Below are 14,899 nucleotides of genomic sequence, written 5' to 3' on the forward strand. Positions count from 1 at the left end.
GGAAGGATGTACCAACTTTCTTAAGCAGTTCATTTGGTGAATTCCATTTCAAAGCATTTTTGTGGATATTTAGTTTCTCGAATTTAAAATTAAATGAAAATACATTTGAATGTAATTGTGCAAGAGTTGTGGAAGATATTAATTCGCAGAGGTAATTTTTCATGAATTTTCATGTATGTTGATTGCGAAATTTGTGAAAATAAATAGCACGCATAAGAAAGTTGTTTTACAGTAAATGCATCACACAGTTATAGTGTAACTATCTGTAAAGAAAGTCCTTAAACACATACACATGTTATCAATAATTTAATCAGTTCAAAACAATGGCAATTATGAAACAATAACGATAAAAAAATACGAAAACGTAAATAAGTGTGTGTGAAAATGATTTTGTGCATTTCGTAACAATCATTCAATATAATATATTACAAAAACAAAAATGACATTGTACCTGAGTATCACTTGAACATGTTCGTTAATTGTTCTCTGAAAAGGAGAACATTATACAATTGATTGGAAGAAGCCACAATTTGGAAGAGGCCACACTTCTCGTGCAATCAGACTAAAGATCAGCATTAAATACCAAATAACAATTTCAACCAACATTATTCAATTAATTTGTCTTACCATTTAAAAAATGTTCTGATATAAACAATATGTAATTATCCCCAGTTTGATATTTCAACTAACCAAGGTATAAGTAATGTACATTATCAAATGTGCGCCAGTATCTTTGTTGTCTATGATTGTTATAATATAACGTAGATTTCTGTTTTGTTGAAAAACTCAGAAAGCAGTGATCGAAGTTGCATATTGTATTACAATTTCAAGATGCATTTCGCAATAAGAAATATACAAGAATCTACAACATGGCATTGCAAACCTTCGCTTGATCATTAATTTCTATATAAATACGAGATCAATAACTTCGACATTTCTTATTAAATAATGACGTATGCAAAATAGATTGATTGCTGGAGCTGATTGTCATTGACTTGTATGTGCTAGCACATGATGCTATGTTGAAATACAGCAGGTGTAATGTTTGGAGAGCTTATCCAAGTTCAACTTTTACTAATGACATTATTTACACAAGGAACAGATTTATACAAAAATATATTAAATGTGCATGTTTTGCATCAACTCATATCACAGACAAGAGTTTGCTCCAAATAGTATATACTTGCGTTTGTCGATTTGATAAAAAGATTGCAATGTTTTGTAATTCTGATGAGATGGCTTTCACGACAATAGTATTGTTTATGTCAAATATAAACTATAGATATATTAATAGTATATAACTATACAAGCGTGTCTATAACGTATATTAATTATTACGTTATGGTAATTAACATATAGAACAAAATAAGGAACGACATTCAAGGATCAAGGGCGATTTAGTTCAAATTGCAAATACACTGTAGTAACAAATGTGATCTCACCAATTCTAAATTTGGCAAATAATTAAATATCTCATAATTAATTTTTGTCACATTCTCGAAATCTCCGCTAGTCACAGAGAATTAACCTCTCTCACAATTCATTTTCAATTTAGTTTATTATGACTTAATACCGATCCAAGGAAAATTCTAATTTTGACAACGTCATACTTCCCTCATAATTTCCAACTATATCTACTGCATCTTTCACTCAAGCTGCTTTATACTTGTCCTTATTGTCTTAAACACTTATACAGAGGCTTAAATTACTATTCTAATTACATTCGTCATAATTCAGAACCTCCAATGCCATCTATCGCTTTACCATAAGCTGCTTGTATGAAAATTATCTTTTTTCTATAATCTCTTGATGATATAGACAATTGGGCAAGAAAGCAATAATCTTTTGCAAGCTGTTAATGGGGCAACTTCAAAATGTATCTTTACAGTTAAATTGTCTTTCTGTCGTCATCAAGTGTACTGTTAGAAAGGAAACGTCGAATGACGCAAAATCTCGTCTTTTCATTTTTACAGTGCTCACTGTTCTTGCTTGCTATTTATGCGAAGTCGGGAAGAACACTTTCCAGAAGTGACCTTGTTTTTTCCACTATAGCATGACTACGCTACTAACTATTGTTGATGTTTCGCTTCCAATTAGATTAAGTAAAGGTAATATAACTAGCCTGGCCATCATATCCGTATCTGGTACTCGGCAGGATCTGTCGATTTCCTTTTTATGGCTCCATTCTCAGATGATCCCACGGTGGTTTGTCTAAAATTCAATGAGAAATAATATGAAAACAAATAGGGGGGGGGACATGAGGGTAAATGTAAGATGAAAATTGTGCTAGCAGTATCTGTTTTGGACCTATCAACAAAAGAAACGATGTACAACGCACTTATGAAATTAGAACAGGTTAAAAATGAAAGAAAAACTTCAGATTAATTTCTATGAATTATATGAATACAGCTACTAGTATTTCTGTGAATTAATGCATTAATAATGATAGCTATCAACAACATACAAAATGAACAATAAGCGAAATAATATTCTAGGGCAAAATTAATTTCGCAGGCGATACGTATACGTGTATATTATCTTATATTAATATCACAAGTGTGTACTTACGACCTGTAGATTTTAGAAGCTTGTTTTAGGCTGTTGGTGGCATAGGCGTCCCTACCAGTAGTCATGTCGATAGAAGTTATTGTTTTCCGTGGTGACGTAGGTTGAGTCACCCACGACCGAGACTGTATAAAACCGAAAGTACAAAACACAGAAATTATAGTGTGATACACACATAACAAAAACACTAAACATGTACGTAAGATGTAATCTAACACACAAAGGGAAGAAATGTTTTAGAAACATATAGTTATAAACTACACATCGGATATGGAAATAATGTTAACAAATGAGAGCTTCGTCTAGATCGGCGCAAGTATAGTCTAGTATATGAACATAATACTGTCCGTATCTGTAGAATACTTAACAATAAAAACTCCACTGTAGCATATAATAGTACTCATGACTATCATTATTAAAAAGTTACTTATTTCGAATTCAAGATACTATGTAAATATTACATGAGCCAAATTGTATAAGTATTGAAATCGATTACATGTAGATAAAGCCTAAGCCTAAAGATAAGCCTTTTTGATAGCATTCCATTCCCTTTAAAAATAACATTAGATAGGAAGAGTTATCAATCTAATTAAAAATAGACTTGTAATTCCGCTCCACTACGATACTCTACATTACGCTCCCTTGTATTGGAGCGTAACGTAGAGTATCGTAGTGGAGCGGAATTACAAGTCTAATTTTAATTAGATTGGAAGAGTTATTTGTTTATTAATCTTCAGCTGCTGTAAATCACAAACCTGCGCAGTTAAATGAGGGAAACACTGAGGATTCATGCAAGGAATTCAAAAAGATTAATGATAGTGAAATTGAACCTGTAATAAATTACGCTGTAAAGGTTTATTATCATTATTATTATTATTATTTCTATATACTTACATTATATATGTGATTGGCTTCTTAGGTAAAATATGTGTTTTCGTTTAAATATCATATACAGTGTATATAACAATAATGACAATAAAAAAGCTAACCGAATTTTATAACATGTATATAATATATATAATTCATTTTTCATACGGGCATCCACTTGAAACATCATGATATCCACGTGCATTTCAAAAGGTCTCCAATGCTTTCAAATGACATAGGTATCAAATTACTAGTAAACGTTTCTGTCATAATTTGCGTGCCCCTGTGTCTTGGCTGAGGTGATCAAGATTGAATTTTACGGTCTCGGAATAGCAGTTGAGACTGCTTGTTTTACACATGTTCAAAGAAATTTAACTGTCGAAAACAGATATATCTAGAATTAATATCCCAGGAAAAGTTACATAATATAAGACCACGATCGAGAGCATCGTGGGTAGCGATATGCCAAGGTCGTCTCCTTGCAGGCGGTGTACGGGACTCGCAAATTATTTAGTCTAGATGAAATAAATGATTATTCTAATTATTGGTTTATGTAAATAATGAATGTACTTGCAATATTTCCAACGTTGGACATTTTTACTTTGCTATAATTAATATCGCTGCTGCTATCGTTTGTGCGATTAGATGAGGTTTGCAGAGTCATCTCTGTTTTCCCTGTCGACACCAAAATAAAACTTGTATTGTAAGATAGCGACCGGGTATTCTGTTTATCCTGCAACTTTTTCATTATACATACAGAAGATGGTAATCAAAACGAAAGCAAATTGCCTGTTATTTACACAGAATGTTCATTCCGGTGATTGTGACGTCACTGTTTGGCGGGATTGACTGCCGTTTCATTCATTCCTACTAAAAGTGACGTCACTGGAATGTTCGGGATCAAGTGAACAACTTTAGAAATTGAATCAAACGAAAGAAATTAAACATCTATTTACTGACATCGTAATATTTTCCTATTGCAACTATTACAGGAAATTCTTATTATCCGATATTTTGGGTTTTGTGCCCGACTAATGTCGATATTAGAGCTGAAAATGCATTGTTTCTTGATATTATTCCGCTTCTTCTGTTGACTTTTAATTCGTAAAATGAACTTAACCCGCGAAGGGCGTCAGAACGCTTGTTTTCAACGTGAATAAACACCGTAGTGATAAAGACCTTCCAGGTGAAAATTTGCATCAGGGAAATAGGGACACAAAAAGACGATTTTCTCCAAAAGTAAGTAAGTTACACTACATTAATTTTGCTGGAACACTTAAAAATCGTTCTGATTTCAGAACAATTGGAATTATGAAGATACCTCTTACAGTATTTTTATTATTATTATTATGTAAAGGTTTATTATCATTATTATTATTATTATTTCTATATATTTCTGACTCTTTTTGAAACAGCGATAACATTCGTACAACATCTATAAATAAACGAGGCAAACACTTTTAAAGGTTTTAAACACCAAGTTGTAAATTCAATTAAATGATATTGTTTCACTTTGTGTAAATCAATGAATGCAATAAAGGTTTTATAATAAAAAATGACTACAAATGCATATAAAACGAAATCTAAACCAGTACTCAACGTGAAATACTACCTTATGTTAAAACAAGTTATTGTTGCTTATGTAATCAAATAAAATTATGAACACATCAGTATTATCATAATTGCAATTACATACATTAGCTACCAATTATTTAGAGATGTAAGTGAGAAATTTAAATATGCTAGTGACAATTACGATGTCAATGCCATGCATTTGCTCAATCCATTGATCTGCGTATTCAATGATTGTTTAGCATGTCACGGTACAACACAACATGTTTTGTGAATTGTGTTTTTCTATTAATCAATATTTATCCATAAGGATGATGTGTTTTTTGTTTGATACCTTATGAGCATTTATGGAGGGCAGCTGAAAAATTGAAAAGGAATCAAATCAATTTATCTCTCTATATATAATTTTCAATATTTTTAAATAAAGTACATGTTAACACAGACTGTGTGAGATTGTGATCTTAAAATAGGGAACGTGCATACTTTTTAAACAGATGATTTATTTATCATTCATCTGTTGAAGTCTTCAGAACACGCCAAACTTCCTGAAAATGCAACAAAGCAAACCTGACCCATTCTTATTCGTAGTTCCAATAGAAAATATTCGCTTACACCATCTAACTAGCAACACTTCAAAAACCTCATCGATGGAAAGTCACGATCAGATTACTCAGTGTCATATTGAATATACATGTACATGTATCAGGTTTTCTTCTTGATGGACTTTATCGCATAATTAATGCAGAGAAATGCCAAAAAGAACTCAGTGTTGTTAATTTACGATTCATTCAACGAGAAAAGGCTGCTTAAGAATAATGTTATTTCCATTTATTCGTCATTCTTAATATAGATATCATTATTTTCATCAAATATTATGCAATGTTCGACTTCAGAATAACCGAGTCATTCTCACAAATGAATGGCGTTACAACTACTCTCTGCTGACAAGAATGGATAACTCTGAATAAAAAGAAATAAAGGAATAAAAATACAAATGTATATTAAGGTCTTGTTACGAACATTAAGCTTTCATCTTGTTACGAACATTAGTTTTCACTGAAAGCTGAAAGCAAAAGCTAAGTTCAGTTACAAAATTTTCTTTTAGGGCAGATTGAAATACCGGTATATGGAAAATGCAATGACAAAGTATGACACTTGATAAACAAGATTATTATTTGATTAACACGTTTATCATGCAGAATGAACAGATAAATATAAGTAAATCCAAACCAATATTATTTTTATAGTAGAAGCAAAACTGTAAGGGCTGGTTTTGAAAAAAAACATCAGCCGTCATAAAATCAGAAGATTGAATGAACAATGAAAAGTTGTATCAGTATGTCTTCTGATTGAGTGTCTGAATGTCTTCATTGTAGGACTTAAAGAGCGTTTTCACGTTGACTCTAACCAATGTATCCACCGCAACGATTACCAAGGACACATGTGTATATGTTACAAACATTAACCAATTTAACCATCGTTGTAGGTTTTCTTTCAATATTGTTTTTAAATGACGTAAATATTTTTTATAAATCCTTGATCTAATCACTGTAAGGAAACTGTCATTTTAACTTCTGTATTTTCCCTTAAAGTGATAATCAGCCATCCGACGCTTCCCTTGATGCAGCTGGTCTTAATTCTCGTAGTGTTTTAAAATGATGTTGTTTTCCCGTTTGCTCTCATTTTGTAGTCTTTTAGTTAGAATTCTATTTCCGTTATCATGTCGATGTATGGTATCCAATGTCTGTCAAATAGTACGTGGTAAGTTTGAATATACAGCAAAGATATATAGCTAGCGCGGGCATGCTGTTTGCAACAGCTGGCCTACCTTTCGGCTGGAGTAAAGTGTTACAACAGTACAGTCATTTGCTTCCCGTTGTGCCTGATCAGATCCAAAGTTTACATATATACATTGTTTGGTAAAAGAAACCATATATAAGTTACATAAAGAATGTATCCATATGGGCCTACATACTATAGCATTAGACAAATTGTAATCTATGTTTCATGTATATCTAATCTCGATTATAAAATGTAGGATGAAATGGAACGTGAGTTCAAAATCACCATTGACAAAAAAAAGTTCAGATAAAAATATGATATACAAAAATATTCTGTGAATTGGTAAAACTGATTTGACTAAATCCCACATGCATTGATATACACGTGTATTTTGTTACATTTTGTTTCTCTGTTTGTCATTGTATTACTGAAACAGCAGCCACAATCTATTTCGCTTGTAAATTCATCCACTGAATCCATTGGTTTTATACACTTTATATTTCACATTTAATGGCTCGTTGATTGTTTTTAACAATGTACCTTACCCTCGGTTTCTAAATACATATGCATACTTAAATTATAATTCGCTAAAAAACCTACCGGAACAAAAAGTCGCATATCGTAATAACGAGTATTTTTTTAATATTTATATTCAGCCTGTGTTATCTAGTACCTACAGACTGAATTAGTTATGGTTATCACTGAAAATAAATTAAGTAGTATTCCTATAAATAACTGAATGTATAAAATTATAGCGGTATTTAGATGGTATCTCCTTTTATACTATCTGTTCTAATTGAGGAAGCATTTTGAATACGCGTTAATAGTATAAACCTGCTTGAAATCCATAACAAATTACTACTGAAGTGAACTTTCCCCAATATAACATCGCACACAAATATTGACCTAAATGGAAAACATCATATCATACCCTATGCAAGTATTACTGATCTGCATGCTATTACTATTTAGATATTTTAAACTACACTAAACTTGCCGTCTTCATAAACATTCCACAACTTACAATATCTTTCCATACAATTCTCCGTAGAAAAGCATTATAGATGTCAAAACGAAAATCTATAGCGAATCATAGTAATTCTTCTTTTACATCTGCAAAGCTTTAGTAGTTTCCTTAAGATAACTGATGTTAGTGAAACTGGAGCCTAGTGACTATACATTAGCTAGACAATACTTTAGTTTACAAAAAAATTACATTTTTTATAATGCATATCAAATTACAATTTTGAACAATGTATGAACTGACGAGAGAAACATACTATAAAATTTACGAAAAAATCAAATAATAAATATATATCTTATATATACACGTATTTGTAATTCAATTTAAGTAAAATACTGGGGAAGTGACTATATGGCATGGTGTTAACTAGAAACTGTACGTTTGTGTTATGGATATATGAAAAATATAGTGTATACAATTATCATCATGCATGAACGTGTGGACAATATAATATACACAAAACAACACCAGAGTGTAACAAGGACATTATCTAAGATGAAAACGATATTCTAAAAATAGTAACATCTCAGAACTATCAAGAAATCCTTTAGCAAGAAAATCTTTTTTCAAGATTGTATGAAACATATTCAATGTGATCCCTTATGTGATGCTTATGACTAAGAGTATAATGGATTAGAAAATACAAGTAGCCAAATTTATTAGGAATGAAACATAAAATTAGAAATATTCTGATAATTTCGTTTATAGACAAATTCTATTCAAAACCATATCACTATTTGAGCAAAATTTTTAAGAAATTATTCGTTTTGCATATACATGTACACAGTCACATATCAAGCAAGTCTGTAACGACTTTTGTGCGTGCTTTCTAAATTCAGTTAATCAGAGCAAGCTAGTCCAAATCATCAATAAGGGAAGAGAAAGTGTGATTAAGGAGATAACACAGAACAATGGCAGGATGATGTGAAGTAAGAGAATTACACACAATAAGGACATTTTTTGGTAAGTGTTAAAGACAATATAAAAAAACTATCTACCTAGCAGTGACATTTTACCTTATTATGAGCATAACAAGCCTCTGGATTCAAAGAATTAAGTTTGGCCTAATGGAAAAAAGTTACATCAAATATCATTTATATGTCAAATATGGTAATCGTATATGGAAAGTAAGTTTTGAAGTGAATACAAATAAACCAACGACGATTAACTACTTTTCAATACTGCTTTAACAGGCATTTTTCCTGTTCTGTAATCAAAATCGTATTATGAATTTATGGCGATGTGTGTGAGGAAAGGGATGCATATAACAAAATTAAGTAATAAACAGTTCTTACCTTTGTTCTAATTTCCTTGGCAACGACATCCAGATCTTTAGCCACTTCTTTGGGGCTAAGTTTGTTCATATTTATTGTCAGGGCCTACAAAACAATACAATTAGTGCTATATATTAGTATACAGTGTGACGTCATTATATACGTGTTGTTGTGCTATGATAGGCGAACATTTATTGAATTATTTCTATCAATTGATGTATCAATCGACATGAATACAAGACACATGTCTCTCAAACGCTCAACATTATTTATTTCATTTTAGGATTTTTATCTTAAAAGTGTATTCATTCAAGTATCCTATTCATTTCAATTGCATAAATCCATTGATTGGAGTAAACTAGATTTACGTTCGTTGTGGGTAGTCATGGTCGATACTGTTTAAAATTTTATCAGATAATATATTCCAATACGACGACATCGTATATGTACCAACATTAATTTTGATAATAAAATAAAACATTTATACCTTCCAGTTGATAAACTCATAGCTGTGAGGATCATGTGGCACCGGAAGTCCTACCTTCACTTTCTTTACTTCGTGTTTAACTACAGTAAACAAATCATGTATTCTTAATTAATCTTATTTTCTTAGTACGCATACGAAAGGTAAAGATTTTTATTTACATATAGTACGTGTAGGAAAGGTTAAAATTTGTATTTTTGCTTTTTTTTACATTATGTTTTTATTATCTTTATCATATATGTTGAGAGTAGTCAAGAATAATTCGATGTACACAATTGAGAAAAATGAACAACACTTACACATATTGTAAGATCTTTCAAATTCAAAGACCAGTTCTGATAAAGACTGAAAATAAAATGAATTATTACAAAAAGAAGAGTCTCGATTTTTATCTTAAAAAAACCCAAGATACTACATTATGTACTTTCATTTTTTCTTAAATGATGTTAATTTTGAAATTCTATAGTATAAAGTCATAATTGGATAAAAGATAACTTAATATGAAATATATATCAAGAACAACATTCAAAACATTCATATTGTATACACGGGAAAAACTATTTGAACAGTTATTTCCTTTTTTGTTATGAAAATTAATTATATGTTTGATCAAATTCAATGTCTGATATGATTTTTCCATATCCATTGTTTAAATGTGTTTATCAATTTCCATCATACCCCTGTTTTTATTCAATTATTTACGATACGTTAAATTAAAATATCTCAATTACCTTATACACAACTGGCTTATACATCAGTTCGTCTCGCCTACTCATTCCAATAGAACCATATTTGCCTGCATAGTATATACCTAATACTACATGTCTATGTACATTTCCTCCAAACACACTTTTGAAACTGAGGGGAAAGCGCTCAACGCCTAGAAAACCGTTGGTTAAAAATCTGTTCTGAGTAAAGGATCACAATTCAAAGATACTATCAGTATGACTTATCAAAAAGGATGTGGAATAAAGGCATAATCAACTACATGTATATCTAAAAGTTCAAGTTCATCTAAAAGTCATTCCAAGCGTTAGATGCTTATAGCACCATGATTTTGATACAATTTGCAAAATCGCGTAAATGTCTACGTCTATGGCATTACTGTAATAATGTTAGGTCTTTTAAAAGACGCGAAGCTACTTTCTGCACAGTAAATTTAATTATCAACTGTAAATACTGTTATTATACTGCTAAATGTTAATATTAATAATTAATATACTTATGTTAAAATACGTATAAAGGATACAGTCCTAGAATCACAGCCTCCAAACACTTTATAGGAAGAGCTTCTTTTATCATTTCTCTGGCAGAGTCCATAAGTCTAAATCGTTGGGAAAACAAGACAGTACGATACATTGGAAATTAAATAACAAAGTGTATGCCTAATGCATACTGAACAACACGATTCCCTTTCGTATTTGTCGGTTTCAGTACTGGTTTATCTCGTGAAATCCACTCATGTCGTCTTAGAGGCTGTATTACATGGCTGCAATCTCGTGACGTCACTGCATCAACAAAATTACTATTTTCTCTGTGAATTATGACGTCATTTTCAGAACCATGCAGGTTTTTCTATAAAGTCTTTGCGTCAAAAGTCAGGCAATGTATAGATAATTGATTTGCAGTCGAGGTTTTCTTGAACTTATCACCGGAAACTTTTCAAAATGGCGATTGTTTGTTTGTTTGTTTAATTTATTAACGTCCTATTAACAGCTATGGTCATGTAAGGACGGCCTCCCATGTATGCGGTGTGTTGCGTGTATGTTGTGCGAGGTGCGTGTTTTGGGAGACTGCGGTATATTCGTGTTGTGTCTTCTTGTATAGTGGAACTATTGCCCTTTTTATAGTGCTATATCACTGAAGCATGCCGCCGAAGACACCAAGCAACACACCCCACCCGGTCACATTATACTGACAACGGGCGAACCAGTCGTCCCACTCCCTATATGCTGAGCGCTAAGCAGGAGCAGAAACTACCACTTTTATAGACTTTGGGGTGTCTCGGCCAGGGGACAGAACCCAGAGCCTTCCTCACAGGGGCGAACGCTCAACCCAAGGCCAAAAGTGAGGCGATGCCAAGGGAGGCATTAGGAAAGATAAAGTCAGTTAGGAAGAAGAGAAAAGATAAGATCCTAACTTTAGTCGCCTTTTACGATCATGCAATAGGGGCAGCAGGTACAATTCTAACGCCCTACCTGGTAATTGTTTGTTTGTTTGTTTGATTAATTAACGTCCTATTAACAGCTAAATTGTAATGTGTTGAGGTATGAGAGAACTTGACAAAGCTACTTACCCAGATAGTGGCCTCTGCTTTCTTATTTCAAAGAACTGAGTTCCGGTATGATTGTATCTATATCACGTCAAGGACCAATGTATACTTAATCATTTCTAAAATACAATTCAATCACAGACTTTTGCTTAAATACATTTCAAATGTACATTGTACACACGATTGATAATTTTACTTATGTGACTGAGCCATTTCATTATTTCACCTCGTAAAGACGAAGATCATGTCTTTTTGATGCGATAATCATTGTTATTTCGTGTTCGCCCTGATAATTTTAATATCCCTTTCACATATAGGTATTAGACTCGTCTGTCAATGTATAGTCAATGCAAATGTATATACTGACTTAGTATTGACAGAATACGCATATAATATCACTATGCTGGCGAAGTAATGAAAAAGCACACATCAGCTACACATATGTGCCATATATTTATCACCGCATAAACGGATTTCTGTAATATGAGAGTAAACCAAAATTCCAGCATAATGATCAAAGTTGTAAACTGTAAGTACTAAGCTAAAACAAATCCCATTTATATACCTGTTTCCAAAGGTTAAAAAGGTATAGTGAACCATTGACGCTCCAAATTTGTCGCCCAATACAACGTATCTATCATAACTAAAGACGTCCGTGTCCTGCTCTTGTAACGGCCCCACCTCCCTGTGGTGACTGGTGTATAGAAGGGTTTTTGACGTTTCCGAATTCCTCTGCAATATCAGAGGAATAATAACTCTACTCTTTTTCACTTACCCAGATATACGTTTTCTAGAGAATTGTGCTGAACACAATTAAGATTGTTTTACAAATTACACTTCGTGGTTTGATTCCCATATTGACATACATTAATACACATCAAGATATTGTTTGTATGTTTGTATTGTTTGAAAGGATACTGCAGTGATTTCATATAGTTTTGAACTTTGTCTAGTCGATCTTGTACTGGCATGGAAGACGGGAAATTTAAAGGTGCTTGTTGTATAGGAATCTGGAAAAGAAATGTTTTGAATGCTAGATATATGACTGATGTTAAGGTAAACCTGTAACATAGAGTTTTTATTTATTAGGTACTTTTTTCAATAATTGGAGACTGTAAAATATAGAAGGTTACAGGGATATGATTTTAAAGAACTTTAACCAAGACCGATTAAAATTATTTTCTTAAATATATTTAGACTGCCATTTATTATCAGGTTTTTGTGCATTTGTTAAAAAATATATATACCTCTTAATATAACTTCAGTATTTTTGGTTTATAGCTTTTTCACTGTCGAACGTTGAATTAGCTTCAATTAGCTTCATCACGCAGGATATCCCGATCACATGTATTTTATTGTACACTTTTACTTACTGCAGAAAACGTACAAGTAACTGTTGAGTGATTCATATCATATTTTTCTATATATTTCTCAATATTTTTTATGTCACAATTGCTATCATCATTGATTTTAGTATGTGAAGTGTTGGCTAAAGATTTATAGGTGCCAGCTTCGTACACGTAAATATTATGTCAATCTGTAACTAAACAATAACAAACTATCTTACCTGAGGAAGGTCAGATTTATTTCTAATTTTGTTTATCATACTGTAACCATCTGGATGAATTTTAGATACATGATCCCACATTCGATCCCAAGTCCTATTGTCAATCGGAAATCCACTTTTGTTGACCCAAAATAAAACTCCATTTTCTTCGTGTGTGTCGTCATCATTTCCGTTCTTGGCACCTTTCACTGTCTTCACCCTTACACAGCCCCTTTCTTCCTCTTCTGGAGGATCAGAAACACGAACTAGGGTTCCAAATGGTGGTAACTGATCCCGTTGTTTGGATTTCGACATGGCGAAAATAGTATCTACATATGTAAGAAGAAATTATTTTTAAACTATTAGTCTTCCATCATGATAATTAACTTACAGCTTGTTTATTTTTTTTTTAAATCATATATTAGCAACATTGCAAATGGTGGGGTATCAATTTGAACTATTCTGTGACTTTTCAGAAATAAGGACGAAGAGTCATCGCCATATATATATATATATATATATATGAAGATATCTATTTTACTTTATATTAATATATATGCAACTCAAATTATGTAGAACATGTTTGTTCTATGCCAATGTGCTAAATCTGGAACATACTTTGCATATAGTAAGTCATCAACAAGTGGTGTTAAAAGTGGAGTACCACAAGGGAGTGTCTTAGAACCCATCCCATTTTTTTATGTGAATGATATTCGAGAATTTGTAAACTTTGTAACTAAACTATTCGCAGATGACACAAAATGTTCCAAGATAACATTTCCAAGAGATTGTCAAGAGCTCCGACATCGACAAAATATCAGATTGGACAAATGTACTGTATGGCTTATGGAAATTGGAAACATACTACTTGTAACCAATAAAAAGCATTATAAGGACGGAAACAACACAATTCCATTGGAAAAATAGTAGTGAGAAAGACCTTCATGTTGGAGTCACGACAGAAAAGATAATTTTAACTGCACATGACTTAGATGTATTAACTCCTGTAGGCTTTTCAAATTACCAATATTTCTAAAGTTGAACCATACAAATGTACACGTTTGTCCATACTTTAATAATGTTTTTCAAAACTGATGGGTTTAATTGATAATTGAAGAAAATAAGAACTACTTAAAGCTAATACTGAAATAAACATACCGATATATGCACGTGACGTGTAAATCCAAGAAATAACTATCGATAGAGAACCGAAAATACAATATATTGTAACGTAGTTAATGATGAAATGTGTTGATTGACAGGAGTACATAACGTAAATGTTGATTACGTTTATTACAAATACTTACATATATATAGTCATATGTAGGTCACTACTTCCATCTTGTCAAAATGCCTTTCCAAAGAACAGGTCATAAACCACGCGCACATACATATAGGCTCTGAGTATACATTTTTTGCTTTTTGACGAAGAAAGATTGTTTACGGTGTTGTCAATGTCTGGATCAGTGAAGTGCTTACCGGAAGTCGTATATTGAAGCTTACTAACGCAAAC

General features: G+C 32.2%; 1 protein-coding gene across 4 annotated transcripts; it reads right to left on the minus strand.

Moving 5' to 3' along the window:
- Window positions 1–47: 47 nt before the first annotated feature.
- Window positions 48–14,842, minus strand: LOC138318374 (tubulinyl-Tyr carboxypeptidase 2-like). 4 transcript variants are annotated; one of them, XM_069260682.1, is made up of 13 exons: window positions 14,694–14,842; window positions 13,408–13,715; window positions 12,759–12,850; window positions 11,865–11,921; window positions 10,818–10,892; window positions 10,300–10,471; window positions 9,868–9,913; window positions 9,572–9,651; window positions 9,106–9,189; window positions 8,827–8,874; window positions 6,833–6,886; window positions 2,569–2,690; window positions 48–2,211 (listed from the first exon to the last, which is right to left on the minus strand). In XM_069260682.1, exons 2-13 carry the CDS (start codon window positions 13,699–13,701, stop codon window positions 2,130–2,132), a joined length of 1,206 nt encoding a protein of 401 aa, XP_069116783.1. In that variant the 5' UTR covers window positions 13,702–13,715; window positions 14,694–14,842; the 3' UTR covers window positions 48–2,129. The 4 variants fall into 4 exon arrangements, with proteins under 4 accessions (XP_069116783.1, XP_069116784.1, XP_069116785.1 ...); XM_069260683.1 differs by lacking the exon at window positions 8,827–8,874; XM_069260684.1 differs by lacking the exon at window positions 6,833–6,886.
- Between the last annotated feature and the right edge of the window lie 57 nt (window positions 14,843–14,899).

Source organism: Argopecten irradians, chromosome 3 (assembly GCF_041381155.1).
Source record: "Argopecten irradians isolate NY chromosome 3, Ai_NY, whole genome shotgun sequence".
Lineage (NCBI taxonomy): Eukaryota > Metazoa > Mollusca > Bivalvia > Pectinida > Pectinidae > Argopecten > Argopecten irradians.

What these genes read in the sequence shown, in the direction of transcription:
- LOC138318374 (XM_069260682.1), bottom strand. Translation starts at nt 13,701, where the DNA reads ATGTCGAAATCCAAACAACGGGATCAGTTACCACCATTTGGAACCCTA. An exon ending in CCAAGGAAATTAGAACAAAG is followed by an intron (nt 8,875 to 9,105) that starts GTAAGAACTGTT and finishes TTTTTCCATTAG; the next exon opens with GCCAAACTTAATTCTTTGAA. An exon ending in GCTTCTAAAATCTACAGGTC is followed by an intron (nt 2,212 to 2,568) that starts GTAAGTACACAC and finishes ATTGAATTTTAG; the next exon opens with ACAAACCACCGTGGGATCAT.